Raw genomic sequence first — 20,815 nt, 5'->3', positions numbered from 1 at the left:
CCAGTATCTCTCCACACTCGTCCTTCCCTACACCCCTTCCCGTGCACTCCGCTCCATGGATAAATCCTTCTTATCTGTTCCCTTCTCCACTACTGCCAACTCCAGACTTCGCGCCTTCTGTCTCGCTGCACCCTACGCCTGGAATAAACTTCCTGAGCCCCTACGTCTTGCCCCATCCTTGGCCACCTTTAAATCTAGACTGAAAACCCACCTCTTTAACATTGCTTTTGACTCGTAACCACTTGTAACCACTCGCCTCCACCTACCCTCCTCTCTTCCTTCCCGTTCACATTAATTGATTTGATTTGCTTACTTTATTTATTTTTTGTCTATTAGATTGTAAGCTCTTTGAGCAGGGACTGTCTTTCTTCTATGTTTGTACAGCGCTGCGTATGCCTTGTAGCGCTATAGAAATGCTAAATAGTAGTAGTAGTAGTAATAGTAATGTCGTCTTCGGCACCTAACCTCTACACCACTACCCAGGAAATCTTGACTACCCCAAATTGACATTTCGTTCTTTAGATTGTAAGCTCCTTTGAGCAGGGACCGTCCTTCTTTGTGTATTTTGTACAGCACTGCGTAACCCTAGTAGCGCTCTAGAAATGTTAAGTAGTAGTAGTAGTAGTAGTAGTAGGGGAGCCAAGGGAATCACGGGATGTGTATGGAGGGGGGCAGAGGAGCGAAGGGAATCGCGGGGTGGGTATGGATGGCTGGAGGGGGGGACAGGGGAGCAAAGGGAATCACGGGATGGGTATGGATGGCTTGAGGGGGGGACAGGGGAGCGAAGGGAATTACGGGATGGGTATGGATGGCTGAGGGGAGGCAGGGGAGCCAAGGGAATCACTGGGTGGGTATGGATGGTTGGAGGGGGGCAGGGGAGCCAAGGGAATCGCGGGGTGGGTATGGATGGCTGGAGGGGAGGCAGGGGAGCCAAGGGAATTGCTGGACATGGGTGGATGGAGGAGGGGCAGGGGAGAGGAGAGTTGCAGGACATGGATGAAGGAGAGGGAAGGGAGAGAGAAGAAATGCTGGACATGGATGGAGGGAAGGGAAGAGTGAGAGATGAGATGAGGGGAAAGGAAGAGAGGAGAAAATCTGCACATAGATGAAGAAAATAGGCAGAAGCTGGATCCACTGGACGGTGAAGTCTGCGGAGGACCCAGCTTTTACTTACGGATGTAGGACAAGAAATGAAGAAGAAAGGCGGAAAGTAAAGAAATAAATGGAAAGGAAGCCCTGGATACGGAGTTAAGGGAACAGATAGAGAGCAGCAGAATCAGAGATTGGGAACAATATGGAAAGAAAAACAGTCACCAGACAACAAAGGTAGAAAAAAATCTTTTTATTTTCATTTTAGTGTTTGAAATATGTCCAATTTGAGAACTTACATCTGCTGTCTTACTTTGCACTGGGTATACTGGAGCTGTAACAGCTTACAGAAATTATTTCTAATGAAAAAAAATCACGTTATTTTTTTCTCCTATACTAGTATAATATTTTCAATGATGTATGTTTATATGCGCCATAGCTGGTATAGGGGGTGTGGTTAATGTGGGTGTGGCTACCATAGGGGTGGAGTCATATGTGGTGACTCCGCCCATAATGAGTACCGACACCTTTTTTTCTACAAAAAAAGCACTGAGTAAGTATATAACATGATTTACACAGAAAACAGAAGAAATCAATAAAAAAAGATAAATGGAACCCAGAGGGTGTTTTTTTCACCTTCACATGCAGGGACATCAGCACTCCACTCTCCAGATTTCATGCAATAGAGTTCATTAGGTCCTGAAAGCTTATAATTTGGCGAATCACATTCAAACAATAAGATGTAGCCATAGGGATACTCTTCATCGACATCAGAAATGCTAGTCATAACAATTCTTCCATTCTGGGGTGGCTGTACTGGTAAACACTTTCTCACTGTAAAAACAAAGAGTAATACATCGCTTATACTGGACGAATGGTAACAAATTAAAAAAGGGATTAAACTATGTTGGTTTAATCCATTTTATCAATGCATAAAGAAATATAAGATGGTTTGAACATCAATATTTGGCAAATGTACCCAATCTGTGTAGGATACTCTTTGCTGCCACTACTTTATGTGCTCATCAACACAGGTAATAAAAGAACAAACATATATTTCTGTTTCAGCAATGTGTCTTGACTTATTGCTATACAGATGCTCTGTATGGGATAGAGACAAAACACTGTACACAGTTATAAATACATATCCATATCTCAGCTGTGTACTATCTCTCATCAGACAAACAGTGAAGGCAATTGGATAGCATTCATTCCCAGCTCAACTAGCTCTATTTCCAACACTATTTATTTTTTAACTTTATATTTATTGAATAATACAATTACAAGATTAACTCAAAATTAAAGAAATTCTCAAAAACAGAATATACAGCATCCTCATAAGCCTTAAAATTTTTGTTATATTTTTGGGCTCCATGACAGCAGTACGCAGGTCCCTAGAGCAGTTTTAGTGAGTACCGCAGTGCACTTCAGGCAGGCGGACCCAGGCCCATCCCCCCCGTTAAACTTGTGGTGGTAAATGTGAACCCTCCAAAATCCACCAGAAATCCACTGTACCCACATCTAGGTGCCCCCCTTCATCCCTAAGGGCTATGGTAGTGGTGTACAGTTGTGGGGAGTGGGTTTTGGGGGGGTTATTGTTGGATTATTTGTAGTAAATAATTAGCAGATTTTAGTACACACAGCTTCAGCTTTAGAAATGTTAATTTCTTTCTTCATCTCTCTCTCATTCACCCCTGAATAATTCACTGCTGAGTCACTTTAAAGTTGAAGTAACAAAACATCTGTTTACTCACAGTTTGTAGTTAGATTATAAATCAGACAGGCTTATATATACATATTACTATACATTTGTATTATCAGCTCCTTCCATGTGCTTAGATGGTAATGGATGCTCACACCACCATAGATCCTCTCAGGTTAGGAGAGATCATGATGGTGTGAGCATCCATTACCATCTAAGCACATGGAAGGAGCTGATAATACAAATGTATAGTAATATGTATATATAAGCCTGTCTGATTTATAATCTAACTACAAACTGTGAGTAAACAGATGTTTTGTTACTTCAACTTTAAAGTGACTCAGCAGTGAATTATTCAGGGGTGAATGAGAGAGAGATGAAGAAAGAAATTAACATTTCTAAAGCTGAAGCTGTGTGTACTAAAATCTGCTAATTATTTACTACAAATAATCCAACAAAAGGGTTATGGGCCCAGAGTCCAGGAATTGAAAAAGAAGAGAAATATTACCAGGCAGAAAAAAAAGGCCACATTTTTTTTCTCTTAAGTTTTAAAGGAAAGATTCAGTCTGTCTCTCTCTCCCCCCACACAGCAGACAGAAGGCTAAGAAAATGGCTGAGGGAAGAAATTCACTATTTTTCTATTCTCTCAAGGTGCCTAAATTAAATGAGTTTAATTATCAGCAGTGGGAACTAAGATTCATATGTCTCCTTCGAGCAAAAAGATTAAATATATGCTTAGACCAAGACAGAACAGCTGAAAATATGGCTGAATGGGACAATGCAAACTATTATGTGAAGTGCATGCTTTTGGAAGCTCTCTCAGAGAAACAAGCCATATTAGTGGAGGGAAAAGATACACCAAAGGACATTTTATATAAACTGAGAACTATGTATGCAACTACATATGCAAAGCAGCAACCAATTTGGTTAGCAGAGTTGAATGAAACCAAATTAAGGGATAAAAGTAAATGTAATGATCACATTATGCATCTTATGTCTTCATTTCAAAAGTTAGAACTTTCTGGAATTCCCATGTGTGATGCATTGAAAAGAGCATTTCTTTTTACCTCACTATCAAAGAAGTTTGATGTTTTTAGGTCTGTAAATGAGGCCATTGAAGGGCAATCTTTTGAACAGGCAACATCAAAACTAAGGCAGGAATGCATAATAAATGATTCTGAGGAGATGTGTTCTCAAAGTCAGTCAGAGAGAAATGAAACAAATTTCTTGGCAAAGAACAGAGGAAGGCGGAGCTATGGGAAAACTCCACCCAAGGGCAAGCTGATTTGCTACTCATGTGGAAAGGAGGGACATGTATCTAAATGGTGTAAGGAAACACAAAACACTCCCTCTAGCTCACCTAAGCCAATGGAACTAGAGAATTTTCAAACCAGGAAATGTATGAAGGACAAAGATAAACACAAGGGCTTTCTAATGGCAGAAAAATCTTTGACTATGGTAAATAATAATTCAAATGAAAGTACTTGGATTTTGGATTCGGGGAGCACATGCCATTTAACCAATTGTAAGGATTTCTTTCAGGAAATGTGTCCAGAGGAAGGTATTCTTAAAACTGCAAACGCAGGGACTGCTAAGATCCAAGCAAAAGGTATTGGATTCTTAAAATGCAAAGTGTCTAATGAAGTTAAAGAAATTCCTGTAAGTGATGTCTTGTATATTCCCCAAGCAGTTTGTAATATGCTTAGTGTATCTACATTAGATAAGAAGGGATTTGCGATTCATTTTGAAAACAGTAAGTGCACAATCTCTAAAAATGATGAAGTGTATGCTGAAGCTTTTATGCATAATGATGTTTATAAGCTGAACATTTCAGGTGAAGCCTCACATATGGCGCAAGTAAGGAAGAATGATGGTAAATGTAGTCTGGAAATCTGGCACCGCCGCCTGGGACATCGTGATTCTAAGGTGATCCAGGATCTTTACAGTAAGCAACTGGCCACCGGCATTCAGATAAGTGCAGATGCTGGTAAAATGGAGAAATGCATAGACTGTGTTACTCAAAAAGGTGTGAGACCCTCATTTCCTGCATACACAGGAAATAGGAGTAATAAAGTGCTGGACTTAATACACAGTGACTTATGTGGACCGTTTAATATCCCATCATTGGGAAATAACAGATTTGTGCTAATATTCTTGGATGATTTCTCTAGATACTGTGTGGCCTATTTGCTGAAAGAAAAAAGTCAAGTCACAGACATGCTGAAGAAATACGTAGCCATGGTGAGCAATAAATTTGAAAGAAAACCAAAGGTTCTTCAGACCGACAATGGTGGTGAGTTCACTTCACAAAGCATGCGCACATTTCTAGAACAAGAAGGCATTCAGCATATCACAACAGTAGCTTATACACCAGAGCAAAATTCTGTTGCAGAGAGAAAATTTAGGTCACTTGTGGAAATGACCAGATGTATGCTGTCAGATAGCAATCTCCCTAAAAGACTATGGGGGGAAGCCATTCTCACAGCAGTGTACCTACAAAACAGAATGCCAACTAAAGGCGCTGAGCGCACACCACATGAGACATGGCATGGTAGGAAGCCAAACCTGTCACACATAAGAACATTTGGAAGTACAGCATATGCTCATGAACCAAAACAAAGAAGGCATAAGCTGGATTCCACAACAGAAAGGGGCATTTTAGTTGGCTATGCTCCAGGACACAAAGGATATAGAATTTTGAATCTGAAAACTGGCATTGTTGGCATAAGACATGTTACATATTTTGATGAAAACAAAAGGGTTGATAAAGGCTGGATTATCCCAGATGAGCCTTATCATCCAGAATATGAAACTAGAACCATAATAGACATGCCAGTGTATATAAATGCCATACCAAGGCAGATGTCTGAAAGCAACTCATCTGTATCTAACGAGGAACAGGCAGAGGAAACAGACACAGAAAGGATCATTGAAGAAGACAGTACAGTTGGAGAAGGGGAATCAATTGGAGAAGAACTCTCAGATATAGAGGATGCAGAAAGGTCGGACCAACCTGTTGTCAGACGCTCATCCAGGGAAAACAAAGGTGTTCCACCCCCAAGACTGTCTTACCTAACAAAGTCAGCAGAAGCTCAAGAGCCCTTAACATGGGATGAGATTGAGAAAATGCCAGCAGAAGAAGCTGCTGAATGGCGTAAAGCTGCACAAGAAGAAATTGATGCATTGGATAAAAATAATACTTGGATTCTTACAAAATTACCTCCTGGCAAGAAAGCTATAGGATGCAAATGGGTATTCAAGTTAAAAAGGAATGCACAAGGAAAAGTGGAAAGGTATAAAGCCAGATTAGTGGCAAAGGGATATCTTCAAAAATATGGAGAAGATTTTGATGAAGTGTTTGCACCTGTAGTGAAACACACGACAATCAGAACACTTCTGAGCATTGCAGTCTCAAAAGGCATGCAAGTCAACCACATTGATGTGAAAACAGCGTTTCTTCACGGAGATATAACTGAAGACTTGTACATGGAACAGCCAACAGGTTTCATAAATACAAAACAAAGACAGCTAGTGTGTAAATTAAACAAAGGTCTTTATGGATTAAAGCAAAGTGCAAAATGTTGGAATGAAAAATTGCATGAAATATTGACAAATTTAGGATTTAAGCAAGGTGAAGCAGATAAATGCTTGTACACTAGGTGCAGAAATGGACAATATGCATACATTTTAGCTTTTGTTGATGATCTGCTCATTGCAAGCGAAAGTGAGCAAGAGTACAAGGACATTGTAAAGTGTTTAAACCTCAATGTTGAGATAAAAGAACTTGGTAATGTGTCATACTATCTTGGTATAGAAATTGAGAAACAAAATGATGGTTCTTATCTTCTAAGCCAGAAGCAGAAAATAAATGAGCTTATTGAAAGTTTAGGTATGCAAGATGCCCAAGTTGTAAGCACTCCCATGATCACTGATTTTCTGAAGGATGAAACAGTAAGAGAACCATTACCAGATAACATCCAATATAGATCAGCCATAGGTAAGCTTTTATATCTAGCTACCACATACAGGGCTGATATAGCAAATGCAGTAGGAATTTTGAGCAGAAGGGTCAGCTCACCTACCAAATCAGATTGGACTGCAGTTAAAAGGATGGTAAGGTATTTAAAGGGTACCATTGATTGTAAATTAAAGATTTCAGCCAATAGTAATCCAAAACTAATATGTTACTGTGATTCAGATTGGGCAGGGGATCATTCTGATTATAAATCCACAAGTGGATATGTGTTTATGTATGGAAATGTACACATTTCATGGGCCAGTCATAAACAAAGTATTGTGAGTTTGTCTTCTACAGAAGCTGAATATGTGGCCGCATCGGAAGCGTGCAGAGAACTGATGTGGATTGAAAAACTTATGCTGGATTTCGGAATAGCTGAACAGAGACCAATCCAGATAATGGAAGATAATCAGAGCTGCATCCGACTGTCACAGAATGACAAGGTTCAGTCACGCACCAAGCACATCGCAACGAAATACCACAACGTGCGAGAGTTGGCGAAAGAAGGGGTCATCAGTCTACACTATTGTCACACCAGTGAGATGACAGCTGACATCATGACCAAACCGTTACCCAGAGAACATTTTGTGAATCTGCGTATAAAGCTTGGACTTTGTATGAATAAATAATTGCATGACAGTTATGCATGAGAAGGGGTTTGTTGGAATGTAATTGTATTTTACATGCATTGCCTGTCACCTATTATTTCTCTGTGATTACTCTGTGACCTCTGATGTGAATTACTTAGAGAGGTCACAGAGTAATCACAGAGAAATAATAGGTGACAGGCAATGCATGTAAAATACAATTACATTCCAACAGTTATGAGGGGCTCAGCACACAAGTTAAGGGAGCTATGTACCTGGGAGCTTTTTCTGAAGTCCACTGAAGTGCCCCCTAGGGTGCCCGGTTGGTGTCCTGGCATGTCAGGGGGACCAATGCACTATGAATGCTGGCTCCTCCCACAACCAAATGTCTTGGATTTGGTCATTTCTGAGATGGGCGTCCTCGGTTTCCATTATCGCCGAAAATCGGGGACGACCATTTCTAGGGATGACCATCTCTAAGGTCAACCTAAATGTTGAGATTTGTGTGTCCCTGACCGTATTATCAAAACAAAAGATGGCCGCCCATCTTGTTTTGATAATACGGGTTTCCCCACCCTTTCGCGGGGATGTCCTGCGAGGACGCCCTCAGGAAAACGTGGGCGCCCCATTTGATTATGCCCCTCCACGTGTCTGTATATTTATTAAGCTATGTATAATGGGCCAGGTTTCTGCATTTCTGCAGTCCTCTGTGATTAGCCTTTATGAACACCTATGTTATGCTCTGTGTCTTATGGAGCTTTGTGGCTTGCCTGTGGACATGCTGGGAGGAGCAGATTTTCCCCTATTGCTCTCCTGAGGTAAATAGAAAAGATATGGTAACCTGTTAGAGAGTTGTGCCCAAGTCATAGATCCAGCGTTTAGAGAACTTGAACTCTCCATGCTAAGGCAGTAAACTGCTGCTTGTTTTTTTCTATCAGAGTTAGTAATCCATAGTGATTTTTCAGTTGCTGCTACTGTGGTTGTTGTTAGTGCTGTATTTGAGTATTTCATATTACCAGCCACTAATGTAACTACCCCTCTCAGCTGGACTGTAGTGAAGTGCTCCCAGATACCTGTTGTTGTAGTCGTGGCGAGTATCTAGGGAACACACACTCACAGCCGAGGGAGTAGAACAAATAAACTAACCTCGACCTTTACTCTCAAAGAATAAAGAAAAGAAGCTAAAATTTAGGATTTGTTCCTGATAAGGAAGAACCGCACCTTCAGATTTGCAAATTATCTTTTTCTTTATTGAATACAAATGCAAGCAAATTTTCATTCAAATAAACTCAAATTCACAATTAGTGTGTGGCTTAATAGAGCTGCAATAACATATCCAACATTCAAATGTAGTTTTACATTTATACCCTTTACTTTTTCTGTTTCTTTCAACAGAATCACCTAAAAAGGCAGAAAAGAACCTTTTCAGATAAATATTTAAATTTGTCTTTTTATCAAAATCAGATATTTGTTGTTATTCTCTGTCCTTGCTATTAATGTCAGAATTTGAGTCTTGGTGGGTATTATGAATGTTTGTGCAGGGATCTCACTTGAACCCAGAACACTTAGGCAAGTCAGGAAAACATGGATTTTTTTTTATATTTGATGTTGTTCTGTTCTTTAGTTTTCCCTTAAAATGTTGTAAACAAAAAAAAAAAAAAAATAACTATATGTCTTTCAACACCCTTTGCAAATGTCACTTAGCTGTAGTTGAATTGGGTTGGATGATTTCTTTCTTGCGTTGGAGCTCAACCGGAAACCCTTCAGAGGATGACTCGCCGATTTCTTCTTCCTAAACCTCACTTATAAAGAAAATAAATGGAGGCAAACCCTGACCTCCCTGTGCTTGTTCAGGAACTGACTCCACTCTGGTGACATTTAATCAGTTTTCAATACTGTGGCCACACTCTCTATGTGAAACAAAATAATTTACAGGAGTACTCACTTCACAGCCTATTTCTCACTGTTAATTCCCTATTCTAAACTGCTGCAGAAGGCTCTGGCACTGCATTCAGGGATCTTACACAGTAACACATTCCCTATTCAGATAGTAATACAACATTCCATCCCACAAACCTCACATAAATACATAGCGTTACCCTGCACAGCTATCAAATTAATCTTGAGAATACAGCACACTCATACAAAAGCAGTGCTGGATTTTCTTTAATCTGTAGTCTGATTCCAAACCCTGCACTGAACTCAGAACACTCACAAACAACACACCTTTCCCACAGACACAGCCTAATAGCTTCTCTTTCCAAATATCAAATTCACCTTCAACCTCCCCTCTGTCACACTTTAAATCCTTACACACGTTTTCCTGACACCCTTATAGGCTTTCTCATTTAGTACAATTCCCAACACAAATCACAGCCTCTCTCACCCTTACCAGTTACCCACAACCTGTCTCAACTGTTTTTCCCTATTCTAAAAAGAGTAGGCAGCCGTGTGTCCACTTAATACCTTTGCATATAGACTCTCATTCAACCTTCCATTACCTTAAATTCCCTTATAACGTAACCATTCCATTCACTGTATGCAGAAACATACATTTTCTCCACTCCAAACCAAATTTCTATTAGTACAGCTCTCACTCACCCAAAACACATCAGTTTTCCCCAAATGTATTCAGCAATACAGCTATGAAACAGACTTTATTTAAGTACTCACTTCTCAGCCCAAATCACCTCATTCTCAGTACCAAGGCTCTTGTATTTCTTTCACCCAAAATTGTAACTCACTGTTTATTTCTTGAAATTCAGTGCTATCACTGAAACACCATTCACACTCACCTTAACTCACTTTTAATATCAAAGTACTCTCTTTCAAACTGGCACACATAAGCCTGTGTCTAAATTGCTCTTCCTATCACTTATTTCACTTTAAACCCATAAAATCTATACCTTTTCTCTTAAATTCCCCAGACACACAGCATACATATTTCTCTCCCTCTCAGTGCTTCCCTGCTCTCTCCTCCAGCTCAGCAGTCTCCCTAGCAACTCACCCCACCCCTAGAGGAACATCTGACATCCCTCAACCAATCAGCTTGTCAGTAAAGACTGGGGTTTTTTTTTCCTATTTGGTTTAGAATCTTGGCTGTCCTAACTGAATCTCCATTATGGCTTCCCCTTCCCCCATAGAAGTTAATGCAAAACTTACTGTATATAGAATTTTAAAGTCAATTTTAACCTGACTTGTACCCAAAACAGCAAGAAACATTTTATAGTACAATCCCCACTTAATCATATTTAAAATATATTTAAGAAACATCTCACACCTAACAATTCCCAAAACTATCTTTAAACCTTTTCCAGCCAGCACCATCCACCAAAACCCTGGAACAGCCTCCACAGAGCCCCAGGAAAAAAATATTTAATATATTTCTTACCATATATTACACTAACAGTTCCTTCTCTCTGGGAGAGAGGCTAATCACAGACACAGACTCACTCTGTATGTACAGAATCCCTAATCCAGCTCAACTATAAGTGATTTGTTTATCAACTGGATTAAATGAAAAACTGGATTAAATATTGGAGTCTTTTTGGTAATAAGCAGCCCCAGTTTTAACTCTCTAAATATACTCAGTAAAGAAATGCTGAGTAGAGGTCAGAATACCCTCTCTTGACAAAATTAGTTTTCTTGAAGTGTAGAACCTTCACTTTTGCATATACCCTCTCCATATGTGTGTCTTAATATTGAACCACACCATCTGGTGATCACTGGATGCCAGATGATCACCCATTATATCATCATAAATACTCTCCCCATTTGTAAAAAACAGATCCAGTATGGCCTCATCCCATGTAGGTTCCATTGTCAACTGCTGAAACAGTTCTCCTTGTTAAGAATTCCAAGCTCCCACTACTTCTAGATAGCTCCGCATCAGAGTTACCCCAATCAACATCCAGCATATTGAAATTGTGTATTAGTAGTACTTCCCCTTTCATGGCTATAATGCGAATTTCCTCAATTAAATATCTGTTCACTATCCAGCTTATTTTCGAAAGAGAAAAACGCCTATAGTGGGACCTAAATCGGGAGATAGACGTTTGTCTCGCAAAGGCGCCAAAATCGGTATAATCAAAAGCCAATTTTGGGCGTTTCCAACTGCACTCCCCCCCCCTACTTGTAACACTTGTGCTGGTAAATGGGAGGCCTCCAAAACCCACTGTACCCACATGTAGGTGCCCCCTTCACCCCTAAGAGCTATGGTATTGTTGTACATTTGTGGGTTTTGGGGGAGGGGTTGGGTGTTCAGCACCCTTGGTAAGGGAGCTATGCATGTGGGAGCTTTTTCTGAAGTCCACCGCACTGACCTAGGGTGCCCAGTTGGTGTCCTGGCATATCAGGGGGGCCAGTGTACTACGAATCCTGGCCCCTCCCACGACCAAATGGCTCGGATTAGGACGTTTTTGAGCTGGCCGTTTTTAGTTTCCATTATCGCTAAAAAAAAACAAATGCCCAGCTCAAAAACGTCCATTTTTTCGAAAATACGTTTCGGCCTGCCCCTTCACGGACCCGTTCTCGGAGATAAACGCCCATGGAGATAGGCGTTTCCATTCGATTATGCCCCTCTTTGTCTACCTTTGAAGAAGACCTGTATATCACACCAATGTAACTAGATTCCATTCTCTATTTAAAGAATAAATAATAAGAAGAAAAAACAATAACAATTAAGAAAATGTTTTAGACCCCTATCTTCAAAATAATTTCCAATCCATATTTTAGAATAACAATTGGAAGAATGGGATCCTTTGTAAACTTTGGATTAATTATCTTACCTTCACATTGTGGCACATAATTATTCCATCCAGTTGCTGTGCATTCCCGATAATTTACTCTACTGATCATTTGATATCTAATAAAATAAAATGAAGTACAGGATTTTTAAAAAAGCATCAATTCTAGTATGAAACAATAACCAAATATTACAAGTTAATGACTGGAAACTATGTGATGAACTGGCTAGAGATAACAGTACTTATTCACGGGTTATATACAACAAGGTACTCTATGATGGGGTAAAACAAAACCATGACAATGAATATAAATATGAATCTGGTTCTATTAGGAAATATATCTTGGCCCTATTTATTATTTACCCCATTTAACAAATTAGTACTTATAACTGAATATAATGTACATGGAGTAAGAAAAGAACTAATATTTGGATCCTCTGACAACCCAGTGAAGAATTAAAAATTACTATCAATAGTACTGACAGCTTGCTTACAGAAATTGGTGTTAATGTTTTTTCTAGCACAATGGTCTTTCTCCATCCAGTGGCACTTTTATAACAGGATTCCTAGATAAAAACTCTCAAACAGAGATTGGGCCCAATATTCAAAGTGACTTACAGGCTTATTTTCGAAAGAGAAGGGCGCCCCTTACTGCATATAATAATGTGGTATGAAAAGTAAAACACTTTGGGGTATGTTTACTAAGGTGAGTTAGCGTTTTTAACGTGCCTTTAAAGTTAAGGCGCGTTAAACACTAACATGCCTACATTTCTATGGGCATATTAGCATTTAATGCACGTTAACCATTAATGCGCATTAACCATGCTAAAGCGCTTATAGCACACCTTAGTAAACATAGGCGTTTGTTGGTAAGATATTATGAGGGGCAATTTCTATATGATGTCTAAATCTGACTTTGGACGTTTTATGATAAATGTCCAAAACTCCAGTAGTGAAAATGGCCATTTTCAAACCAGAAAAAAGTCCAACTTTTTGTTTCAAAAATGGGCATTTGGTAAGACATTTTTGTCCTCAGTGCATCTTATCCAAGGGAAAAATGAACAAAAGCAAGCCATTGAAATACGGAGGGGGGGGGGGGCACTATTCTTAGTACACTTATCGCACAGACATCCCAGCAAAGCAGAGGGGCACCCTAGGGGGCATAGCAGTGGATTTCACATAAAAGGTCCCAGGTACACATCTCACTGCTACCCTCTTATATTGTATGGGAAGCCCTCCAAAGCCCACCAAAACCTATTGTACCCAACTACAATAGCCCTTATGTCTGCAGGTGTTACATAGTAGGTTTTTGGTGGGTTTTGGAAGGCTCACACATTCCACCACAACAGTATACCACAAGTGATTGAAACATGTCTAGACCAAAACATCTAACTTTTAGACCTGGACATTTTTGCTTTGTTTCATTATGGTGATATAGCAGATGGACTTATTTTTTGATGGCTACCTTAGATATAAAATCTTTACACACATTTGTACCTCAGGATGAAGCTGTGTGGCAGACATTGGAACTGAGACTCAAACCAAATGATGCTTCCACTGATCTTTTATATAAGCTAGCTCGGCTGGCTTTATGTGAAAATTATTTTTGGTTTTGGATGAGATTTTTTTTTTTTTTTGCAAACTTCAGGGGTGGCAATCCAGCTTATAATCGAAAGAGAAAAACACCTATATTGCGACCCAAATCGGGAGATGGGCGTCTTTCTCCTGTGGGCGCCCAAATCGGTATAATCGAAAGCCGATTTTGGGCGTTTCCAACTGCAATCCGTCACGGAAACGAGTAAAGGTGATGGGGCGTGTTGGAGGCGTGGTGAAGGCGGAACTGGGGTGTGGTTATCGGACGAGGAGAAATGGGCGTCTTTAGCTGATAATTGGAAAAAAAAGGCGTTTTTACCGCGATTTTGGGTCACTTTTTTTACCCTTTTTTTTCACGAACAGGTCCCAAAAAAGTGCTCTAATTGACCAGATAACCACTGGAGGGAATCGGGGATGACCTCCCCGGACTCCCCCAGTGGTCACTAACCCCCTCCCACCAAAAACACCCCACTTTACAAACTTTTTTTCCAGCCTCTATGCCAGCCTCAAATGCCGTACCCACCTCTATGACAGCAGAATGTGTTCTACCCTGTGACAGCCTTTCCCTGGTTCTGATGTGGCTCTCAGGTGAGTGTGACACCTTTTCTGTTATGCGCACTGCAGAGTCACATCAGCAATGCATTGTGGTGGGTGTAGGGTATTGGGCTCCGTGATTCCACTAGCTTGTGGCAAATGCTCATGATGTTGGTAGTTGGTAGGCTCTACTCCCATGGTGCTTTTCCCCCTGCTTACTGGGTCAGAGTGTGCCCTGTTTTGTTTCCGGTAGTCCATGAGGTAGTGGCCATTTTTGTAAGCCAGTTTTAGATCCCTTTCACGTGTTAGCCACGTTACAGAACTTAGTTCTTACCTTGAATGTGGCTGAAAGAGGCCATTGTACAGCATTCTGCCAGCTCTGACCTACTGCTCATCTCAGTACCAGGGAGACTCGTTGCCAGTGGGGCACAACCTCTGATCTGCAGTTAACTGTGAGTAAGCGTGCTTATTCCAATAAAGGACATTTTCGGAGAGATTAGTCTTCAGGTGTCAACTGCTGTGCCAATGTTATATAGCAGCAACAAGTCCTAGAGGCCTGCGTGTATGCAGGTCCCTGGAGCACTTTTAGTGGGTACCGCAGTGCACTTCAGCCAGGCGGACCCAGGCCCATCCCCCCCTACCTGTAACACTTGTACTGGTAAATGGGAGGCCTCCAAAACCCACTGTACCCACATGTAGGTGCCCCCTTCACCCCTAAGAGCTATGGTAGTGTTGCACATTTGTGGGTAGTGGGTTTTGGGGGAGGGGGGTTGGGCTCAGCACCCAAGGTAAGGGAGCTATGCATATGGGAGCGTTGTCTTAAGTCCACCACACTGACCTCTAGGGTGTCCAGTTGGTGTCCTGGCATGTCAGGGGGTGAGTGTACTATGAATCGTGGCCCCTCCTACGACCAAATGGCTCGGATTAGGACGTTTTTGAGCTGGGCGTTTTTAGTTTCCATTATCGCTAAAAAAAACAAATGCCCAGCTCAAAAACGTCCATTTTTTCGAAAATACAGTCTGTCCCGCCTCTTCACGTACCCGTTTTCGGACATAGACGCCCATGGAGATAGGCGTTCGCGTTCGATTATGCCCCTCCACGGGTGCTACCCTTGCCCCCCACTATTGCAAATCTATAGATATCTAAATTTGAAAGTGAGCAGACTGACAATTCTCCTTTTATTGAAAAGATCTCTTTATGGCGTCATTTTATAGACAATGCATTTGTTTTATGGGTTGGAGAAGGAGGAGTTTGTATTTTTTGTGACTTGGTTAAATAAAGCAATCCAATTGATTCCAAGATGGCGCTTTGACTAGACGCACCTGAGTTAGCTGCTGAGGTGGCTCCGTTGTTCTTCTGCTGATTTCGCTGCTTCTGTGGCCTCCTTGATGGGGAAACGGAGGGGGAAAGTTAAGGAGCGTTCCTCAGCTCCTGAGACGTCCTTGGCGCTACGGCAGACGACACTTCAGTTCCCAAAGCAGCTACCGGGACCTCGGGGAGCCTCGACCCCTTCTGCCGCTCTCGACGCATCGGCGTCGATTGAGAGCGCGAACGGGGCTTCCTTGAGCCCCGTAGAGCGCATTGCTCCGCCTCAACCCGGAAGGGATTTGCTGTCAGCCCAAGCAGCGACGGAGAACGCCGGCGTTCAGCCTAATCTGCTCGAGGGAAGGTCTGCGGCGATAGAATGTGAACCCCATCAGAAAGAAAGACTTTTTCAATCAGCCTTACAGGTACTTCCTTTGGAAATTGTTTCTAAACTTTCTCAGGTTGGTGCTCACATTCAACCCTCTCCTGGAACTTTTGGCGTGGTTAGACCTGCAATTGTGACATTAGAGTCACTATGGGATATGGTACATAATATTCAAACCTCTATGCAACCTTTGTTAAAAGAGAATACTGAAAATATAAAAACTATTTCTGAAGCTGCGCTACTCCAAGCACAGGTATCTGCTCAACAGGCCCTGAAACTGGAAAATTTGAATCCTAAAATACAAGAGATGGGAACTTTAGAGACTGTTTTGGTTAAGGACAATATTTTTCTTCACAAACGAACAGAATACCTGGAGAACTAGATTCGGAGACTTAATCTTAGGTTTCTAAATTTCCCTAAGTCTCCTTTGATTTCTCCTGTTGAAATGGTCAAGAAATATATGGTGGACATTCTTGGAATGGACAAGGATTCATTGCCCCCCATAACACGGGCCTATTACATCTGGAACCCACAAGGGGGTGATGGAAACCTCCAAGCGGTGGGGGATGGAATGAATTTAACTTCATTCCTTGAGAGCTCACTAGAGATTATTACCCAGAGGTCTACTATGCTTGTTACTTTTGTTTTGGAGCCTGATCGCAATGCAATATTAAGACTTTCCTTAAGGCACTTAGAAAATCTGTTTATGGGTTCAAAGGTTCGTGTTTTTCCTGATCTCTCAAGACCTACGCAAGCTAGACGCAGGGCCTTTTTGGAACTACGTCCTAGAGCGATGGCATTGGGAATAAATTTTGTTTTACGATTTCCTTGTATATGTAACTTAATGTTTGAGGGTAAACAGTTTCAATTTGTTGACCCTAAACAGTTAAAAGAATTTCTTGATGCTAGAGTAGATATGAATGTTGTATGCCCCCCATAAAATAGCAGGCTGGGATCAGTAACCCCGAGGTAGCAACTGGTGGATTTTTTCTTATTGCTTTGCTTTATTTATATTTCCTGATTCTTGGAACCAATGTTTCTTAACTTGTGGACGAAATGGCTTTAAAAGTTATATTTCTTCTTTTCATTATTTCCTGTTTGTCAATGCCTATTGCACATTTATAATTTGTAATGAAATAATGATTTATACCAATAAATAAAAAAAATAAATAAATAAAAAAAAATAAAGCAATCCAGTTCACTTATCAGTTTTCTAGAGATGTGATTCATTTTTTGGAAGTGGAAATTTATCAATTTAATCATGAATTTATTACTAAGGCATGAAAGAAAGTGTTGTTCCCCCGCTGACACTTGGAACATTGTGCAATAGGCACCCATTCTGCTTTAGAAGCCTATAGCAGTGATATATATGCTCTATGAAGTATGTGGTATTGACTCTCTTGGCGTTCAGTGCTAAAAACCTGCTTCGGGATAGCCTTTATCAATTTAGGAAGTCCACCCCCTCCAAGTCATACCCAAGATCTCTGCTCCATTCTTCCTTGAGAGGACCATACTCCTGTGAAGGAGGGGGGAGAAAGACCAAAGCTTTATGTAGTCCAGGTACTGAGATCTATCCAAAAATGTCCCCTTATAAAAATTCCCTAAGCTTCTGAAACTAAACCTGTTCTTAAGGCTAACTGATCTAAGCTGGCATAGTAGTGATGCAACTGCAGATAAACAAAATAATCTGAGTTAGAGAAAGTGCTATAAGTCTAAAACAGAGTAGAATCTGCCTTCCTCATTGAACAGATGCTCAAGCAAAGTGATGCCTAAGTCAGACCATCTCCTGAAAATTCCAGATTCCATTCCCGACATAAAATCAGTGTTGCCCCTACATGACAACAAATCACTAACATTAGGATTCTGATTCTAAACATGCAAAAACTCTCTCCAGACACTTCTCAATGGATACAGCTGAACACTGTTGCAGCAAGTCATTGGCAAGCTCCCAGCCCAGGCCTGCAAAAGAACTGAAATACCAAAGGGCACACAATGCCTGCTTCCATCATACTGGTGTAAATTGATCAGAAACAAATACCCAGTCTCAAAGATGCCTCAATAAACAGGCTTTATTATATTGCTTAATACAGAGTAAACCTAGACTTCCCTGTGACCAGGTATCATAAAGGTACTCCATATGCATTTTTGGTTTCTTCCCATCCCCAAAAAAACTTCTTACCAATTCTAACAACTACAAATCTTTTTGCAAGAAACAAATTGGCAAAACTTACAAGACATAAAGCCAGTGAGAAAAAATCACCATTTTAAAGAGATTTATCCTACCCATTAATGATAAAGGTAAATGGCTCCATTTTTCAACCTTATGACTAAGGGAGTCTTTTACTAAGGTGGAAATTTGTGTTAAGGAACAAGCTAAATGTTTTTCATGGAATTTGATTGATGGGATTACACAGAAAGTGTAATAAAAAGAGCATACAAAATACAACATCCATGATCTTTTATTGAAAAATGTGCAGTGAAATCAATTGGTTGTACAGGAAAATGTACAGCAAACTCTATGCACCTGTGTGTGTACATCTATGGGGTCTGCTTGTGTGTGTGCACATGCATTTATGGGGTCTGGATGTGTGTTTCTGTGCATCTCTGGAGTCTGCATGTGTATACAGCATGTGTATACAGCTGCCAGACTCATATCTGGAAAAACTAAATATGAAAACGCAAAACCCCTAAGAGAGAAACTTCACTGGCTTCCACTTAAGGAACACATTGTGTTCAAGATCTGCACGATTGTACACAAAATCATTCATGCAGACGCCCCAATCTACATGCTAAACTTCGTGGACCTACCTCCCAGAAATGCCACAAGATCATCTCACAAATTTCTCAACCTGTACTACCCCAGCTGCAAAGGACTTAAATACAAGCTGATGCACGCCACTACCTTCTCGTACGAGAGCACGCAGTTATGGAATGTATTACCTACAGACTTGAAAGCAATCAAAGAAACAACTATCTTTCGAAAATCTCTGAAAACATTCTTCTTCAACAAGGCCTACAATGAGAACCTATAACCTCACTAAGCCACCTCACCAACCCACACAATTATGAACGCCCACCTTCTATAACTACCCTAACAACTCTCCTCCTTCTTCCCTCTTCCCTTCCTTAATCGCTACACATTACTAACTGTATCTGATATCCTGATATGACAATGTTAACAAATCTATGTAAGCCACATTGAGCCTGCAAATAGGTGGGGGAATGTGGGATACAAATGCAATAAAATAAATAAAATAAATTTACGGGGATGCATGTATGTTTCTGCGTTTGTGTACATCTATGGTGTGTGTGTGTGTGTGTGTTTGTGTGTGTCTATAGCTATGGGGTCTGTGTGTGTGTACATTTACAGGATCTGCACACTGTATGTGTATGGGTATATCTATTGTGTGTGTGTGTACATCTATGGGGTCTAGATGCATGTTTCTGTGCATCTCCAGGGTCTACATGCAGTGGGGTCTGCAAGTGTATGTTTGTACATATATAGGGTAAGAATGTGTCTGTACATGCATCTGTGGGTCTGTGCTACTACTACTACTACTTAGCATTTCTATAGCGCTACTAGGGTTACGCAGAGCTGTACAAGTTAAAACATGGGGAAGGACAGTCCCTGCTCAAGAGAGCTTACAATCTAAAGGTAACAAACTATGTAGTCAGTGTAGTCAGTGTATCATGAATGGGGAAGGTGGTTAGGCACCAAAAGCAAGGGAGAAGAGATGGGTTTTGAGTAAGGACTTAAAGATGGGCAGGGAGGGCGCATGGCGTATGGGCTCGGGGAGTCTGTTCCAGGCATAAGGTGATGCGAGGCAGAAGGTAAGGAATCTGGAGTTAGCGGTGGTGGAGAAGGGTACAGATAGGAGTGATTTGTCCTGAGAGCGGAGGTTACGGGTGGGGACATAGGGGGAGAGGAGGGTAGAGAGGTAATGGGGGGCTGCAGATTGAGTGCATTTGAAGGTCATTAGGAGAAGCTTGAACTGAATACGGTAGTGAATCGGGAGCCAGTGAAGTGACTTGAGGAGAGGGGTGATACGAGAGTATCGGTTCACGCGGTAGATAAGATGTGCAGCGGAATTTTGGACAGATTGAAGGGGGGATAGGTGGCTAAGCGGGAGACCAGCAAGGAGAAGGTTGCAATAGTCAAGACGAGAGGTAACGAGTGAGTGGACGAGGGTTCGGGTGGTCTGTTCAGAGAGGAATGGGCGGATTTTGCTAATATTATAGAGGAAGAAGCGACAGGTCTTAGCTGTCTGCTGGATATGGGCAGAGAAGGAGAGGGAGGAGTCGAAAATGACTCCGAGATTGCGGGCTGACGAGACGGGGAGGATGAGGGCGTTGTCAACAGAGACAGAGAGTGGGGGAAGAGGAGAGGAGGGTTTGGGTGGGAAGACAAGGAGCTCAGTCTTTGCCATGTTCAGTTTCAGATGACGGTTGGACATCCAGGCGGCGATATCTGAGAGGCAGGCCGAGACTTTGGCCTGGGTTTCGACTGTGATGTCGGGAGTGGAGAGGTAGAGCTGGGTGTCATCGGCATAGAGATGGTACTGGAAACCATGTGATGAGATCAGTGAGCCCAGGGAAGAGGTGTATATTGAGAAAAAAAGCGGTCCAAGGACAGATCCTTGGGGAACCCCAACAGAGAGCGGGACGGGGGTGGAAGAAGAGCCATTAGAAAATAATCTGAAGGTGCGTTGGGAAAGATACGAGGAGAACCAGGAGAGGACGGGGCCCTGGAATCCAAATGAGGACAGTGTGTCAAGAAGTAAATTATGATTGACGGTGTCGAAGGCGGCAGATAAGTCGAGGAGGATAAGGATGGAGTAGTGACCTTTGGATTTGGCA

General features: G+C 41.4%; 1 protein-coding gene across 10 annotated transcripts in view; it reads right to left on the bottom strand.

Moving 5' to 3' along the window:
* Positions 1-20,815, bottom strand: part of CFH (complement factor H) — a 463,465-nt gene that overhangs the window by 333,541 nt on the left and 109,109 nt on the right. For 8 of the 10 annotated variants that reach the window (XM_030205903.1, XM_030205897.1, XM_030205902.1 and 5 more), the window contains exons 4-5: positions 12,184-12,260; positions 1,726-1,923 (exon numbers count right to left, since the gene is read on the bottom strand). The exons of 1 other annotated variant lie outside the window; for it this stretch is intronic. In XM_030205903.1, coding sequence (XP_030061763.1) covers positions 1,726-1,923; positions 12,184-12,260 — 275 coding nt within the window. The remainder of the gene's footprint in view (positions 1-1,725; positions 1,924-12,183; positions 12,261-20,815) is intronic. One more of the 10 variants, XM_030205905.1, reaches the window with a different exon arrangement.

The sequence above is a fragment of the Microcaecilia unicolor genome, chromosome 6, assembly GCF_901765095.1.
Source record: "Microcaecilia unicolor chromosome 6, aMicUni1.1, whole genome shotgun sequence".
Classification (NCBI taxonomy): domain Eukaryota; kingdom Metazoa; phylum Chordata; class Amphibia; order Gymnophiona; family Siphonopidae; genus Microcaecilia; species Microcaecilia unicolor.
The sequence above is the reverse complement of the archived record's forward strand: the minus strand, read 5'-3'. Positions and strand labels throughout refer to the sequence as shown.